Genomic DNA, 18923 nt, shown 5'->3' with positions numbered 1-18923 from the left:
ACCTATGATTCACTTTTGATTCTGTTGATCACTGTCTACTCCTTGACATACTGTACTTAATTGGATTTCAGGACTCTTGGTTTTCTCCCATCACATTTTTATTGTATTCTCTGGTGGTTCTTTCATCATTGCTCCACTATTAATTTATTTATGAAATTTATGTCCCACATTATCTCAAATAGGATTCAAGTTCAATGTGGCTTTCTATTGTTAGAGGTCGATCTTATCAAGTGAGTTTTCAATAGTTTACGAAATATGAGATAGTCTTCAGTTTGACGGAGTTGTTTGGGCAGAGTTCCATATGGTTCTATTTTGGTATGCAAATCCAGCATTGTGGATAGTTTTATATTTGATTTTATTACATTGAGGGAAGTGTAATACAAGAAAGTCTCTGGATGATTTTTTAGCATTGCGTGCTGATAGGTCTATAAGATTCTGCATGTAAGATGGGGATGAACCATAAATTATTTGGTGGTGAATGCACATAATTTGAAAGTAATGTGTGAACTTATAGGTAGCCAGTATAGTTTGATTAGAGGCAGGGTCGCTTTGGAGTATTGGGTAGCTTTAAGTACGAGATGAACTGCTGTGTTTTGAGCAGTTTGTAATTTTCTGATTAGTGAGGTCTTAAGTCTTACATAGACTGCATTGCAGTAATCAAATTTTGATAGTACCAACGATTGAGTTAATGATTTGAAAATTGTTTTGAAAATAAGGTCTTAACCTTACATAAGTACATAAGTATTGTCATACTGGGATAGACCAAAGGGCCATCAAGCCCAGCATCCTGTTTCCAACAGTGGCCAATCCAGGTCACAAATACCTGGCAAGATCCCCCCAAGAAAGTACAAAACATTTTATGCTGCTTATCCCAGAAATAGTGGATTTTCCCCCAAGTCCAATTTAATAATGGTCTTTGGACTTTTCCTTTAGGAAGCTGTCCAAACATTTTTTAAACTCTGCTAAGCTAACCACCTTTACCACATTTTCTGGCAATGAATTCCAGAGTTTAATTACACGTTGAGTGAAGAAACATTTTACTCTGATTCATTTTAAATTTACTACTTTGTAGCTTCATCGCATACCCCCTAGTCCTAGTATTTTTGGAAAGTGTAAACAGACGCTTCACGTCTACCTGTTCCACTCCACTCATTATTTTATAGATCTCTACATATCTCCCCTTTAGTCTTTCCTCATAGGGAAGTTGTCCCATCCCCTTTATAATTTTTGTCGTACCTTTTCTAATTCCACTATATCTTTTTTGAGATGCGGCAACCAGAATTGAACACAATATTCGAGGTGCGGTCGCACCATGGAGCAATACAAATGTTACCACCCCTCTCTGCTGGACTGTTGTGATGTGCTCCCAGATACCTGATTGTTTTAGTCGTGGCGAATATCCAGATGCATTATAACGTCCTCATTTTTATTTTCCATTCCTTTCCTAATAATACCTAACATTCTATTTGCATTCTTAGCCGCCACAGCACACTGAGCAGAAGGTTTCAATGTATCATCCTTGACGACACCTGGATCCCTTTCTTGGTCGGTGACTCCTAACGTGGAACCTCGCATGACGTAGCTATAATTTGGGTTCCTCTTTCCCACATGCATCACTTTGACTTCCTCACATTAAACGTCATCTGCCATTTAGACGCCCAGTCTCCCAGTCTCATAAGGTCCTCTTGTAATTTTTCACAATCCTCCCGAGATTTAACTACTTTGAATAACTTTGTGTCGTCAGCAAATTTAATTACCTCACTAGTTACCCTCCATCTCTAGGTCATTTATAAATATGTTAAAAAGCAACGGTCCCAGCACAGACCCCTGGGAAACCCCACTAACTACCCTTCTCCATTGAGAATACTGACCATTTAACCCTACTCTCTGTTTTCTAGCATTTAACCAGTTTTTAATCCACAATAGGACAGTACCTCCTATACCATGACTCTCCAATTTCCTCTGGAGTCTTTCATGAGGTACTTTGTCAAACGCCTTCTGATATTCCAGATACACGATATCAACCAGCTCACCTTTATCCACATGTTTATTCACCCCTTCAAAGAAATGTAGTAGATTGGTGAGGCAAGATTTCCCTTCACTAAATCCATGTTGGCTTTGTCTCATTAATCCATGCCTTTGAATATGTTCTGTAATTTTGATCTTTATAATAGTCTCTACCATTTTGCCCAGCACCGACGTAAGACTCACCAGTCTATAATTTCCCGGATCTCCCCTGGAACCTTTTTTAAAAATTGGCGTTATATTGGCCACCTTCCAATCTTCTGGTACTACGCTCAATTTTAAGGATTATTCCCAGGATTTTCAAATTATGCTCCAGTGAATAAGATTTTTTTACCAATAGTAAAGGTAGAATAAGTAATTGGTTGGTGAGGGTTTGTTAGTGTTAAGAATTTGGTTTTCTCTCTGTTAAGTTTCAGTTTGAAATTGTTTGCCAATGATTCCATTAGGTCTAGGCCTGATTTTATATTGGTTAAGATTTCTTCAATATCTTTGTCAAAAGTGACATAGATTGTAACATCATCGGCATACATGAAACAGTTGAAACCATTTGATTCAAGTAGATAACCTAGAGGTGCCATCATTATATTAAACAGGATGGTAGGAGAGAGGAGAGCATTGTGGCACTCAGCAATTAGGGGACCAGGAAGCTGAGATGAGGCCTGATTGTTTTACTATGTAGAATCTAGAGATGAGAAAGCCTTTGAACCATTGAAAAACATTGCCAGATAAGTACTTCAAGGTTCAGTCTTGGGCCTTCTCTTTTCTTTCTACACTTGTTCCTTTAATGCTGCAATCTCATTTCATGACTTCTAGTACAATTTTTACACTGATTTATTTATTTATTACATTTGTACCCCACGCTTTCCCACATGTTGCAGGCTCAATGCGGCTTACATAGTAAATACAATTACAGAGTCTGGAGAAGTATATTACAATTGTAGTAAACGAGTAGTTGTAAGGTTTGAGAAAATGTGAGTTAGATGTAAATGCAAGCAGAGATGGGATAACAAAAGGAAAAGAGATAGGGAAGGTTAAGGAGTAGGAAGGATGGTAAGGAAAGATAGTCTGATGACTCCCAGATTTGTCTTTCTCAAGCAGAAATGTCACTCCATCAGGTAAGGCAATTTTATTTGTGCCTTTTTGCTCCATTGCTAACTTCTAACTGAACTGTTTCACCCTGGCTATACCATTTGCCCAGAAGAGATTTCCTGAGATGAAATATAATCCTTCTCTGGCCATATTCATATCCTGCTTAAAAACTTACACTTTTGAGGTTGTTTACACATTTTGAATTCTAGACTCTATTGTTTGTTTTATATGTTCATTTTTGACTAGCTTGTAAGCTTTGTTGATTAGGGACGATCAAATTTATTAATTTAATTAATTTATTTATTTACAAAACATTATAATCCGCCCTTCCAAAAATCTGGGCGGAGTACAATAAAACAAACATAATCAAATCACATAAAACATCATCAATACACTTAATAAACTGAACCTTAATCTTGAAGCCCAAGCCCCCCACCAACTATGCTTCAGAAAATGCTCTCTAAAACAGCAAAGCCTTTATCTGTTTCTTAAACACCACCAAAGAAGTTGATTGTCGCACATAAAGAGGCAAAGCATTCCACAACTGAGGTCCGACAACAGAAATAATTTGCATAGGAACAGTCTGCAGTCGAATACTGTGGATAGAGGGCACAGTCAACAATTAAATAAGCTGGGTGCCCTCGGTATGAGCCCTAAAGTGACTGACAGATTAGGAACTGGTTGAGTGGGAAGTGACAGAAGGTAGTGGAAAATGGAGCTCATTCTGAGGAAAAGGATGTTACCAGTAGTGTGCCACAAGGTTCAATTCTTGGGCTAGTTCTTTTTAACATTTTGTAAGTGATATTGCTGAATGGCTGCCTTATAAAGTTTTCCTCTTTGTGGATGATACCAAAATCTGCAGTAGGGTAGACACCCCTGATGATGTGGATAACATGAGGAAGGACCTAGTGAAGCTTGAAAAATGATCCAGAGTTTGGCAGCTAAGATTTAATGCTAAAAAATGCAGGGTCATGCATTTGGGCTGCAAAAGCCCAAGGGAACGGTATAGTTTAGGGGTTGAAGAACATTTGTACACGAAATAGGAGTGGGACTTGGGTGTGATTGTATCTGGTGATCTCAAGGTGACTAAATGGGTATAAAAGGCAATGGCAAAAGCTAGAAGGAACCTTGGGTGCATAGGGAGAGGAATGGCCAGTAGGAAAAAGGAAATGTTGATGCCCCTGTATAAGACTCTTGTGAGACCTCATTTAGATTATTGTGTACAGTTCTGGAGACCGCACCTTCAAAAAGATTTGAAAAGGATGGAGTCTGTCCAGAGGGTGGCTACTAGAGTGATCAGTGGTCTTCGTCATAAAGTGTATGGGGACAGACTTAAAGATCTCAATATGTATACTTTGGAAGAAAGACGGGAGAGGGGAGATATGATAGAGACTTTTGAATACCAGTGTGACATAAATTCACAAGAGGCGAGTCTCCAATTGAAAGGAAGCTCTGGAACGAGGAGGCATAGGATGAAGGTGAAAGGGGATAGACTCAGAAGTAACCTGAGGAAATACTTCTTCATGGAAAGGGTGGAGAATTCATGGAATGGACTCTTGGTGGAGGTGGTGGAGATGAAAATAGTATCTGAATTCAAGAAGGCATAGGACAAGTACATAGGATCTCTAATGGAGTGATAGGGAGAGTAGATGGCATGGATGGGCAGACTGGATAGGCCATATGGTCGTTATCTGCCTTCATTTTTCTCTGTTTCTTTTCTGTGTTTCTATATGTGTTTGTGCAGTGCTGTTTATGCCTGGGAGCACTTTTTAAAGATTGCAAACCATAGTAGCAATAATAGTAGTAGTGGTAACAATTCCTCGATGTAACTTATTGCATCTACGTACATTACACATTATTTAGCCAGCCTTAACCAAGTCTGTCCAAAAGGAATATTGCTTTTTGAAGATGCAGTTAAAATAATCTATGTTCATGAGCAGCATCAGTCAAATGTCACCATATTGAAGAACCTTTCTTCTAATCTAAATTTGTTGTGCAAATATTTCCTTTCCCTTTATCATTGAACAGGCAGCTGCTTTATACCTATGCACTGAGTGTTCTGGAAATCCTCCGAGTCCCTTGTAATAGTTCTATTTAAATGCATGGCAAGATTAACTCAACAAGTCTTTCAGTTTAAACAAATTTTCATTTCAATGTCTCATAAAATCATGATATAATATTACTAAGTTTCTAGTATAACCTAATAAAGACCAGTGAGCTTAAGCTGTCATGAAGAACAGATGTTATTAAAGTTAGAGATGCCAATAAAGCAAATTCCAATATACATGCAAGAGATAAAGTGCATGTGAAGGAACTGGTCAACCAAAGCAGGAAGGGCAAAACTGATTCTGATCTATTGTTGGTTTAAATATGAAATGAACACGCTTTTGTGAATGTGGCAAAATCAGCAGTTTAAATTTCAGAAAAGTGGTTCCAATAGATTCAGGGGGCAAGTTATCAAACAGCGTTAGGGCTTTAAGTTGTGTTACAAAATAACAGTGTTATTTTCCCCCTTAATGCGACTTAAAGGGCCCTAATGCCACCTGACTTAAATTACTGCAGTGATATATAAGTCGCTGTTGGTTAAGTAGTAATGAGATGCAAAACTTGGAAATGCATGTTTTGCATCTCATTACTATGCAAATACACTAACACGACTTGCGGTGATACACCACAAGCATTAAGACAAAAAACATGATCGTAAAATTACCCTCTGAGGAAAAATGACCCCTGGAAGTAGAATGCAAGATTACTGCAAGGGGTGCCATTTTGCAGCTAGTACTGGACTGGGCAGGAGCGACTGGACATCACTCCTTCCTGAAGAACCCCCTTGAATTACCACTGTTCTGAAGGTATTCTTTCGGGGGGTGGCAAGGGTTACTTTAGGAGTGGGGGTGAGGTGAGAGGGAATGAGGACTTTTGGACTTTGTGGGGGTGGGTGGGTGGGGCTTGACCCAGGGGAGGAGTTTCAGCCAGGGGTCTGGAAGCCAGAGGTCCCTGATTTGCTGACCCAGGAACATCAGGCTGCGTTTTTGTGACCCAATGCTCCTGGGCCACTGGAATAACACCGCTTGCGAGGGAGCTCTCAAACAGCATTATTCCTTTAAAACAGGATTCAACAGCCTGCGGGACTGAGATACTGCAGGTTGCTAAATCCCGTGGGAAATCATGATGCAGTAAAATGCAATCTTTTATTGCACCTCAATAAGTTCCCCCCTCGATGTTTTAGTTTGAACTTCCACTTAAAGAAACAGTAAATCAGAGTCAACTTTGCTCATGGAGAAAACTGAAAAACAGGATTTTGATAGACTGATTCAGTTTAGAACTGAATGCCAGTTTAATTGAAAATTTCTTTGTGTGTTTTCTATTCTTCTTCGAATGAGTTTATTTCAAAAAAAGGCACAAATCAGAAATGGTATTTGAGGTTAGCTTGTTTGCTGAGACTAAATGCATGGCTCTCTGCTGGAACAGATTTTATAAGAACCACTTTTTGTTAAATGAGTTGCCTTACCTGCCAGATCCATCACTTGATAATTTTTCAGTACCTTTGTAAAAGTTGAAACTTGCAAAGAAACCACTTAAGATGCAATCAATTAATCCTCATTTGTTGTCTTTTTATTCCAGTATTCTCAAATGAGGGATGAAGTATTCAAGTCAAACTTGGTCTGTGCATTTATTGTTCTTGTATTTATCACGGCAATCCAAAGTTTGCTTCCTTCGTCAAGGTAAATACGATTCATTTGTAGTACAGTGAATCTTATACAGTATTATGCTATAATTTTCAGAAAATTACTTGCTATATTAGTTCAACCGTGAGGAATGGATCAATACATGTAAGTTTTCTCATCTATCACTTTTGAGTTTGCTTGTGAAGTATTGTAAAACCTATTAGATATTTTTTCTTAAAGTTGTACAAAAATGTATTTGAATGCACTGTCTTTGAAATTTCAAGCAGATGTTACACAGAGGTGTCATCCTTTTTCTCCAAATATAGCTTTGATTATAAAAATAAAAGAATAAAGAAAAAAGTGTGGTATAACCAATGATGACACTGAAAATAAGTGCAGAAAACCAAACTGACATCATTATCATTCATTCACTTTATTGTGGTAATGAAATCCGTTTTCCTTATAGGATACATTTTCAGCAGAGGATCTAACTGGCAGTCTAAGCACACACTGCCCGATATTCATAGAGATTTAAATGGGCAGGAGAGGATCCTTCCTGGTTAAATTGTATGTGGCTGCCTAACTGAACGGTGCCACTCAGTGGCGTACCAAAGGGGGGGGGCGGTCCGCCCCGGGGTGCACGCTGCCCTGGGTGTACGCCGCTGGGGGGGTGCTGCATGCCTGTTGGCCGAGTCCATTCGTTCCCTCCCTGCTGCTCCCTCTGTGCGGAACAGGTTACTTCCTGTTCCGGGGCAGAGGGAGCAGCAGGGAGGGAATGAGCGGACTCGGCCAACAGGCGTGCGGCACCCCCCCCAGCAGGTAAAAATGCACCCGGGGGAGGGTGTAATTTTGCTGGTGGGGGGGTGTAATTTCGCCAGTGGGGGGGGGGATAATTTCACCGGGGGGGCATTGGCGATCCGTCCCGGGTGTCAGGCAGCCTAGGAACGCCACTGGTGCCACTGAATATCACCCCTGTATTATCCAGTTAATGTCGGGTGGTCCCTAGTTGGATGCTTGGGAAGGCCAGTACCACTGTTCCCTCTAAGCTGAGTGGGAGTCCTCCAACTGCATTGCTACCAGTGGGGTGTGGTGTTTCAATATTGTTTTTTCAATCGCTAGGCACAGGCCAGTTTCCTGGAGTCCTGCAAAGCTTGCCTATCCCTCACTATTGAAAATGTGATAGTGAAACAGGCCCCTCCCCCCCCACACACACACACATACTGGCAGAACTGTAGGCGGAGGACTCCCATTCAGCGTAGAGAGAACAGTGGCCAGTAATTAACTAGTTAGTGGCAGTTACATAAGGTAATAAAGCAAAAAGGCTCCCTAACTTTAACTGAGAAACTAACTAGGCAATAATGTGAAAATTAGCCAGTATCCAGTTAACTTCTAGGTAGTAGCATTGGGCTTTCTGGGTCCCCCCTACTGATCTTGATCCTCCTCTCTTCCCCTGCAGTCAGATCAAAGCCTGGTCCCGATCCTCCTCCCTCCCCCCCCCAAAAAAAAAAAAATTACTCAAGCACTCATGTACCCCAAGACTGCCACTAGGGGTCATGGCTGCAATTTTGAGTCTTGACCCACTACAAAAAGAAGCGAGTGTATATCTCTCCTGCCCGTATGACCTCCAAGACCGATACGGGGCTGTGCTAGTAATCTATAATGGAATATGGATTTCCAGATTCCGTTATGTAATAGGATCTCACCACCTAAAAGGAAGCACCCCCAAATTACCCCCCTCAAATGCATATAAATGACCAGATTACCAACATATATGCCCACATGTGAGCATATATTCCAGCTATGTGCTGTTCTATAAAATAGTGCCTAAATGTGATGGCCGATACTTTGAAGGTGGGAAGACCCCTGAGCAGAGTCTTGGCAGAACATGGGCAGTGTGCACAGTTGCGTGCATAAATTATGAAATACTCTCATTTATATGCATATTTTAGCATGCTGGGCCGTGATCTTTCATAGACAAAAATATCACATGAGCTAGAAACTCTTTAGTTTGTTTCTATAAACTTGCCTAGCAGCGTCACTCTAATTGATTTAAAAATCGCATTAACATTTTTTTTTTAATTGGCAAAAAAGACCTCAGAGTCAAAATTTTATCTCATACCAACTACATAGAGCTAAAGCACATCCACAACCATCATAGGTAAGAAAAAACTCTGCTTAAGCAAAATCATCAAAAAGAGTGTAAGCTGCATCAGCGGCAAACAGGGGAAAAAAAACTATGCACTATTCAAGACAGGTAATCCCTGTTTCGCATTAGCTGCTTTAGGGAAATTAATCCTGTTGCATGACCACAACACAATTCCATAATCTGTTATACCAACTCTGTGATTACACCTTAAAAAAAACCCCTTTATAGAATAGGCTCCATATAGGTGCCTAAAAATTAGTATAATTACTCTAGGAGTACTGTTCTAGGCAAAGTATAGTATAGTTTAAACAGCCAGCATAAACTATCCCTAAGTAGAAGCTTTACTAGTAGATGCTCAATTCTTAAGCAAATCTTCTTTATTGTAGTGCTCAGAATAAACAATGAAAATCCAACTTACACTTCAGTTGCTTGTAAAAGAATTGTGGCCTTCTGCATACAGAGTCTGTATCTAGCCACCTCAGAGGCAAGGAGATGGCCAGATCCTCCACCCAGATGAGAAGAGAAGCTGTAACACTCAAAGGGGAATAAAGGAGAGTAACTCAGAGAAAATAAATGGGGTTTCACTTGGGGAGATGGTGAAAAATCTTGATGGAATTACAGTAGATTAAGGGGGGAAGTAGTGTACCTCATTTTCATTTGTCAAAATTGATTTTGACAGGTGACACGCCCACTTCTGAGTTTTCCGCCCATCAGAAGCGAGGACAGGCCCAAGCCATGCCCACTCCCTGCCCCCTTTGATGACATCACCATCCAGGACATACTTAAGACATGTCCACTTCCCTCCTTCTTGGATGATATCACTGGATATGACGTCTTGACTCTGCTCAAGCTTCACCTCTTTTGCATAGCCATGCCCCATACCCACCTTATTTTCATAACCATCCCAAACCTGCCCCTTTCTGTATAGCCCTGTCCCATACTGTATGTATCAGATCACTTCCTGTTTCCACTACTAGCCATCATCTTGGATAGGGTCATATGGTGAGAAGTGACATTCAAAAAAACTCAATGCTGCCCCCTACAGCCTCAGCAGAATTTAGCTGTGCATGCTCAGCTTAACATTTTTATCTCACAGGAAAGAAAATAGACATTTTGTTTTCTTTTTCTTATAATTTTTTTCTTTCAAAGGGATACCTTGTGCTTACTTTTCGAGCTGTTTTTACTGAATGACAGCCATTTTAGGTTTCAAAACAAAAGAATAGACTGACCTTCCTTCTCTTCTTTGCTTTTAGCTTACATAAGAAACTGTAGGGGTCTGACTCATTAGGCTTTGAGATCCATTCACATGGGTAATGTTTTCCTCATGTGAATGAAAATGTCATAACATGTGGCAAAGCTAGGCATGTCTGGACATGACTACAGGTAGACCGTAAGGAGCCTAAAAAGAACAACATGTGAATGATACATATAAAAAAGATGTTACCACCATTCTAAATACATCACCTCAGCTACTTTCCATCTATCAAGAGGATCAGAAAGACGCAACAGCTAAACATGGAGTCCTACGAAACCCCTAATATACAGAGGACCAGAAGGGGTAAACAGCCCTTGTTGTTAAAGAGAGGGTGATAACTCAGTCTTTACCCACCAGTAATCAACCTGACAATCAGAAAACATTGTTAGTGACCAGAACGTTCAGTGTATGGCTGAAACGGAACAGGAGGGCCCATTGCTGGGCCAGGAAATAACAGTGTCCTTGCTGAATGAACTGCCATGTGGGCAAAAGCTGTTTCACTCTCATCAACATCTTGCTTAAAAAAAAAAGACCTAGATTGTGATTAGAATACAACTGTGACTGAAAATGCTGTGGATTAGGTAGAAGACATGTTTAGAGATGCTGTTGATGATGCAGGAATATATCAAGTGGCTGAGGATATGGAAATCGTGGATCTTCTAAACCAGACAGAGGCATTATCTTTCCCCGGTTCACAGGTATGCATGTAATTTTGTTTTCTTTTTTTGACAAAATATGTTCTGAGGTATACCTTTGTGGATGTTTTTCTTGATCCGCCTTTAACTGACTGTACATATTCTCTTGTAGGTGAACAACGAAGGGTATAGAGATGCTGCGAAGCCACAGCCAGTCAGCGTCACATGTTTGTGTTTCTTGTGCTGCTGTCAGGATGCCAGCAAAAATGCGCAAGATATACAGAGACTTTGCAAATGGGCTTCCAGACCCAAGGATGCCCAAGACATGGGATGGTGGCACCATAGAAGTCTTATTAAGCAAACGAGGATCCATGCTCTTTACTGGGAAAGTGTTTTCAATTCGCTCGTATGAATAGCGGTTTACAGCATTATACATCGCTGCTGGGCTGAGGCTGGGAAAAAGACTGTCAAGGTTCTGCATTGGAAAGGTGGGGACTGAGCCAACACACATTCCTGAGATGGCACCCTGATGTCAGAGCACAGAAACTGCGACAGCTTTGTGAGAGACTGTGCTTGGAACGTTTTCTAGACATCATTCTGATAGTTGAGCATAAAATGGAAATACTGATGGTTTTTAATGAAACTATTAACACTATCATGGACCTCATCAAAAGTGTAAATTCAGTGCCTAATCTTATTGAAAAACTAGATAGTTTGGCCAACAGATTGAAGGATAGGGCTTTTATAAATTATATAAACTGTATTATACGTGAAAGAAAATGTAATTCCTTTTACAAATGCATGTAGTTCTCAATATGATTGTATCTGTTTCAGACTTTGAGGCATGTTTATATCCATTGTATTATACTTGAAAGAAAACTTGATTCCTTTTAGAAAAGTATGTACTTCTAAACTTGTTTGTTCTGTTTCAGACTTTGGGACATGTTGAACAGTGACAACGCATACAAGTGTAGATCACAGCCTGCGCAGGCTACGGTCATTGAATAAAAGCATATATCATAAAAATCATAAAACTAATGAAGCAGCATGTGTGTTCTTCTGAAACTGTGTAAAAAAAACAGGTTCAGGACCTTTTGGTTTTCTCCAGCATCAGCACATCTGGTCACAATTGACCTTTCGGACGGTCGGCCAAAAATATAGGGGATGGGTGTCACAGAGACGGGGGCCTCTCCTCCTTTGCCAATCGTATTTCACATAGGCACGTTTATTCTGAAACACCTCTCAAATGAGTAGACTACTACAGCACCAAGCTTGTGCCAGAAGGAATAGTATGGCTGGAAAGTATAAGGCCTGCATGATCTTTTTTAGTTTTTAAACTAAAAAACCCCACCACAACACAGAAATGGAATCTACAGAGAGCAGCGGCAGTAATAAGATAAGATTTTTTAAAATATTACATTGCCTCTTCGCATCAACTGACATGAATACATAATTTACTAAAGGCCTATGTATTGTACACAGGAAGAACACAATTACAGTGTGTCAGGGGTCTGGGGATAACAATGGAAAACTCGCTGTAATGCACCGCCACACATACAGTTAGAACATGTTTACAGCTGAAAAAGAAAAGATTCAGTCCTCAAAAAGCGACAATGTAAGTATTTTGCAGGTCCTTATACTGTTGTATTAAAACAAGCAAAATATAGATACATATGATGAATGTGATGGTCTCTCGTGTATTTTGACAGCGCAGAATACGAACAGCACCGCAAACCCTGATCATTCCTATTAGTCAAAGAAATGTCTCAATCAGCTTGGAGGTTTACATCAGCAAGAAAGTAAGCATTTCTGTTTTGAAAAAGAACAATTTTTGCTTTATGCTTGATACAGCTGCAGAGTCTCAAAATGGCACTTGTAATCGCTGCCATGTGGATAGGCCATGTGTTCATTTTGTTCATTAGTTTTATGATGTTCTACTTTTTTACCTCCCCCAGATCAAGAAAAAGAGATGGCTGGTGAAACATCAACAGCTAGCACCAAGAAAAGAGGACAGAACACGAACAGCATTGCGACCGCCATCACCCCTACTGATCAAAGCGAGTTGCCCTCCCATGGAAAAAGGGAGAAATAGGTGCGCCGTGATACCAGAGCCAAGGCGGATCTTCGGACATAGACACATCCGGTAGCGATTATGAGGCCGATAATGATTCTGAAATTGGGTCTGTTATAGACAATACGTGTCTGAAAATGGTACAGCAGACCCTGAAAATGTGCCTGTTATAGACAATGTGTCTGAAAATGTTACAACAAACCTGGAACTGTGAGATATATAGAGTTTGTGAACAGGTGAACTAGTCCCTCATCCAGTTTTATTGGTATGAGCTACTCAGACCATTTTTGTTTTGTTAATGTAGACACTACAAGATCATTCAGCAATGTTCAAGATGACAGGGTATCCAACAAGCTTTAGATATCATAAACAGAAGAGCATCACCCAAGGATTACTTACAAATAAGATTTATGCCTGGGGGGTTTATATAATTCATTATATTCTAGAAATCACTGATCGGGAGGGACCAAGGCGGCGCATTTCTTAGAACAGGTCAGTAATTTTCTGCCGAGTTTCAGAGAAATACACATCAATGAGAACATGTATCTCATTGCAATGGTTATCAGAAACAAAGGGGGTGGTGGGAGTTGTAACAAATCTTTACAAAGTGTTCTCGATAGCCACATTATTGGGGAAAAAGAAGAAGGCATTTAGTAGATCTAAACAATGTGGGAAATAACTTCAGGGGGAGTCTCAAGGCACTCACAACCGCTGTCAGGCTAAAAGATGTAGAATTGTTACATGAAGCCAAAAAACTACACGCTGAGCGAGGATGGTCAGAAAACAAAAAAGTTATGTTGAGCAACGTAGTGGTTTCTGAACAACATCTGGGCATAAACATATGAGTCCTACATCGTATAGACAGAAAAGGCTGGTGTCTTTTTAAAACAAGCGATCGTCAGCCATTCCATAAGATCGTATATCTGTTACTACATCGTGATCATTTTTACAGTATCTTAGATATCAAACAGTTCTACGATAAGAAAAATTTCTGTAAACACTGTAAAATGTCTTATAGCTGCAACCACATGTGCAAATCATACTGTAATCCGTGTCTATCCAACACACACGTGGTTCGGGAGGGCTATAGATTGAGGTGCTCTAACTGCCAGTTGTACCATCATTCTAAGGAATGTTTTAAACAGTGTACAAACCTGACATCCAAAAAAGAGATAGAATGTTTGTCTAAAATAATTGCTACACAGAAAAAAAGCACAAATGCAAAATCATAAAATGTTTGCAGTACAGTGATCCTTTACTGAAGGGGGAAAAACATTTATGCTATGTGACAAGTCTGGCTAGGCCTAAAACATCTGAAAGATATCATTAATGACTGTGAATGTATGTAGGAAACAGGGGTGCACATTCCCAACTACATCTTTGCAACGGATCTTAACCGTGAGCATGATTGGGAATTCAAGGGGTGAATTGTCTCTCCAGATTCATAGGTTTTTTTATTGACAAGCAGTTCAAAGACTATACTTTCAAAGCGCACAATTCGAAAGGTTCCGATGTTTATTTCATCATTAGCTGTTGCGGGAAATGATGGATATGAGTTTCTTAGCGCAGGACGGTAAGCTTTTAGAAATGGGACTTGATGCGCTGTGCATTCGCTTTATAGATTCTCTAAATTTTCTGCCCATGAAGCTTAGCAAGCTTCCACAATCCATAGGCTTTGAAGGCAGCAAAGGGTACTTTCCTCACTTATTTAACATTGTGGAAAACCAAAACTATGTGGAGGAAATGCCTGAGAAAAAGTACTGTGGCATTGAGAGCATGATGCCTGATGAGAAAGAAGCATTCACATTCTGGTACAACAAGAAAAAGCATAAGATGTTTGATTTACAAAAAGAACTAGCCTTCTATTGTCTATATTTTACAAAATCCCCAAGTGCAAAGGAGTATAAGTTGTAACACCTCACAAAGACGCTCTTGTGTTTAAGGCTTCATAAGGCAACAAGAACTATGAGCCATCCCGTTAAAGCTCTCATTTGGTGCCCAGATACATCCTTACGGTTTGAATGAATGTATTGAATGGAACAGCATTGCTTGATCTGTTCAATTTATGCGTTTATAAAGCTTTTTCAACATATCATTTTTGGGTATATCTGATTCCGCAGGAAATTGAGTCGGTGTTCCCCTCCATCCTCTTCACCATCTTGAAAGACATTTGATTCCAGTTGCAGTCTGCTTTCTACTCTTTTTGATGCCAGGCTTCCTGAAGAAGGCTTCGAAATGGAGCTCTTTAGAGTCAGCGGTTGGATAGTTTTTTGCTACCTATCATTTGAGCTTCAGATAAGTACTAACTTTTAGTGACTATGACTTTGTTTTTCATTATTGTCATCATTCTTTGGCGTCTCTCTATTTTGTTTGGGGACATCATTGCTATCAAGTATTGGATGTATGTTTAATTTGTTATTATATCGCACTACTCACATTCACATCAACAGTTTACTCAAGGATGTATCGGGGCACTAAATGAGAGCTTTAAAGGGATGGATCATAGTTCTTGTTGCCTAATGAAGTCTTAAACATGAGAGCGTCTTGGATTAAGATAACTCAGAGTACCGTCTCATCACACATATATTTTAAACTTTGTGAGGTGTTACATCTTATATTCCTTTGCACTTGGGGATTTTCTATTGTTTATATTTGTGCATTCCCAATTAGTGGTTTTGTTTTTTAATATATTTTACAAAAATCACGTGTCCCATACAGAGAGGAAATTATAAAAATGACGGAAAGAGCTGTGGAGGTAGACATAGAAGAAATACCGGGGGGGGGGGGGGGGAGGTGACCTTAAAGAATTGTATAGACTTGATCCACTATATATCACACTTGCTTCCGCGTGTATGGCCATGTTCAGGTTCATGTCTTTAAAACTGAAAACCATAGTTCTGCCAGCGGTTGCCGATTATTATCGGCAGACCAAAAGATATTCAATCGTCAGCATCCATTGGCTGACGTATACCAAGGACAAAAAACATATACAAATCAGACATGTTCTAAAGAGGGACGAAATGTGGTGGTGCCTACTTTCTCAATGGTTATGCTGTCGTTAACAGTGAGCGCACTGCCTTTGAATTTAACAGATGCTTTTACCATAGCTGCACGACCTGCTATTATTCTAAAAAACAGATTACCTAAAAGAGAAAGGGTTTAAGGTCATCAGTATTTGGGAAGATGAGTGGATAAATGTGCGGCCTTTCTGAGCAAAGCCACATTACCCGAACCTTTAGTTCCATGAGACACTCTTTTTGAAGGCAGAATGAATGCCGTGTATCAGGTTAAACAGGTTGAGATAATACACTATTATGATTTTACCAGCCTGTATTCTTTTGTCAATAAAACTAAAGAATATCTGATTGGACACGCCAAAATCATCTATGACAATTTTGACCCCCTCTCCGATTATTTCGGGCTTGTGAAAGTCAAGGTGTTCTCCCCACATGGACTCTTTTTCCCCATACTGCCCTTTAAGGTGCACAGTAAACTCATGTTCCTATTGTGTCACACCTGTGCCGTAATAAGTCAGCAGGACAAATGCGCCCACAATGATGGCAAGAGAGCCCTGGTAGGGACATGGTGTACCGTAGAATTGGAAATGGCTATCTCTAAAGGGTACAGGGTAGGGGGAAATCTATGAGGTCTGCCATTTTGAACAGACATCTACACAGTGGCGTTCCTAGGGGGGCTGACACCCGGGGTGGATGCGCCCAGCTCCCCGGGTGCAGTGCCCCCCCTGGGTGCAGCATGACCCCCCCTGGCAAAAGAACCCTCCCCCCCGGGAACACACCGCTGGGGGGGTGCCGCGCGCCTGTCCGCTTCGTTTGTTTCCATGCTCCATCTGCCCTGGAACAGGAAGTAACCTGTTCCGGGGCAGAGGGAGCACAGAATGAACGTGTTGGACAGGCATGCGGCACCCCCCCCCCCCCCCCCCAGTGGCGTGGACCTGGGGCGGACCGCACCCACTGCCCCCCCCCCCCCCTTGGTACGCCACTGCATCTACACAACTTTTTGTATATCACAGATTTGTATCGGCCTGTCATAAAGCATATAGGTACAAACCATCCAGCGGTGAGACTCGTCTGAAGGTAAAAGGTATCACATTCAACAGCGAAAACAGCAAGAAAATACATTTCTGCAGTCTAAAGGAGCTAGTTATGGATTACGATCTAAGGGTGCCACCGAATGAACAAATTAAGGAAGTCTTTTACTTAGGTGAGCTAGCATTTTTAGCACACATTAAAAATAGGCATGCACAAAACGCTAAAGATGCCCATAGGAATACATGGGCGTCTTTAGCATTTTGCGCACACCTATTTTTATTGTGCACTAAAAACGCCAGTGTGCCTTAGTAAAAGACCCCCTAAGATATCCATTCAGCAAAAACACGACAGAAACAAGGCCCAATGGCAGGTTGAATCTCGTGTAGTTAAAAAAATTCAAAGGGTCTTGTATGATCAATAGGTTTTGATTCAAAATTTTAATATGTTGCCTTATGGTTATTGATTACATTTTTACTTCATTTTTTTAAAACATTGTATGCTACCTAAAATGAATACTATTAGGGGCAAAACAATCCCTATATAAAAGTATTTATTCTACCACTTTTTCTTTTATTTTTAATTTGCACACTAAAAGAAGCTTCTAGCTGTGTGAAGTCTGGAAGCCTTATTTGAGCCCACACAGAGGTCTCAAAAACAGGAGGGGGAGTAGGGGGAGGGGAGGGTTTGCCACACAAAGCAGCAACGCTGCCTTGAGAGATGAGTTAGAAAGGCAGTATCCTTCGGAGGGGCCGCAGAAATAATTAGTTTGGCTACAGGCTGTTTTGATCTTACACAGGCAACCCCTATATAAAAAAAGCACTTTTTCTGCTCATACTATCCCTGTGTTTTAAAATTCACAGACCAAGATACCAGTGTGTGTGTGTGCGCTGCGGGGCATGATCTTTCACACAATTCTCTCTTGAAAACAGGAGGGGAGCCAGCTTTTGCAGGCACAGCCCATGGGCTTCTGCCCCGCATGAATGGATCTCAAAGCCTAACGAGTCAGACCCCTACGGTTTCTTATGTAAGCTAAAACCAAAGAGGAGGAGGAAGGTTGGTCTATTGTTTTGAAATTTAAAACGGATATCATTCAGTAAAAACAGCTTTAAAAGTAAGCACAAGGTATACTTTTGAAGGAAAAAATTCTAAGAAAAAGAAAACAAAATGTCTATTTTCTTTCCTGTGAGGAAAAAAGTGAAGTTACAGCTTTAAAATTAAGCACAAGGTATCCTTTTGAAAGAAAAAAACTATTAAAAAAGAAATTAAAAAAATGTCTATTTTCTTTCCTGTGAGAAAAAAAAGGTTAAGCTGAGCATGCACAACTAAATTCCTCCAAGGTTATAGAGGGTGGTGTCAGGGTTTTTTTTAACATCATTTCCCATCACATTACCCCATCCAAGATGGTGGCTAGTAGTGGAAACAGGAAGTGATGTGATGCGATGCATACAGTAGTGGCCGCCATATTGAAAAAGGGGCATGGCTGTGATGTCACTTCCTGCAATATCACTAAATTGGGCAGGGTTTGGGGGCAGGGCTATGCAAAAAAGGAGGGTGTTTGTGATGGAGTTACACTAATAAGGCATGACAAGGGACATGGCTATGCAAAATGGGTGGGGCTTGGGAGGGGTCAAGACATCATATCTGGTAATGTCATCCAAGGGGCAGGAATGGGCATGGCTTGGACAATGATGTCATCAAAGGTGTGGATAGAGGGTGTGGCTTGGGCTGCCCTCACTTCTGATTAGTTGAAAACCCATAAGTGGGAGTGTCACCTGTCAAAACCAATTAATTTTGACAAATGGTGGTGAGGTACACTACTGAGGGGTCAGTCCCTAGAACAGCTGCTGATCACAAAGGCATGCTAGGAAGACTGGGCTGTCTCACACAGCCCGCAAGGGCAGAGAGGGAGGGCTGGCCTTAGCTCAGCACTAACAGCCAATAGGGAAAGTTCACAGAGTCCACAGGATACTGCAAACAATAGAAGG

At 40.7% G+C, this 18923-nt stretch overlaps 1 protein-coding gene across 1 annotated transcript in view; it reads left to right on the top strand.

The window, feature by feature from the left end:
* The window catches only part of ADCY8 (adenylate cyclase 8), a 578382-nt gene that overhangs the window by 377448 nt on the left and 182011 nt on the right, over window positions 1-18923 (top strand). The window contains exon 9 of the mRNA XM_030219235.1: window positions 6739-6839. Coding sequence (XP_030075095.1) covers window positions 6739-6839 — 101 coding nt within the window. The remainder of the gene's footprint in view (window positions 1-6738; window positions 6840-18923) is intronic.

This window comes from Microcaecilia unicolor, chromosome 1 (genome assembly GCF_901765095.1).
Source record: "Microcaecilia unicolor chromosome 1, aMicUni1.1, whole genome shotgun sequence".
Lineage (NCBI taxonomy): Eukaryota > Metazoa > Chordata > Amphibia > Gymnophiona > Siphonopidae > Microcaecilia > Microcaecilia unicolor.
This window is presented reverse-complemented; position numbering and strand designations above follow the sequence as displayed.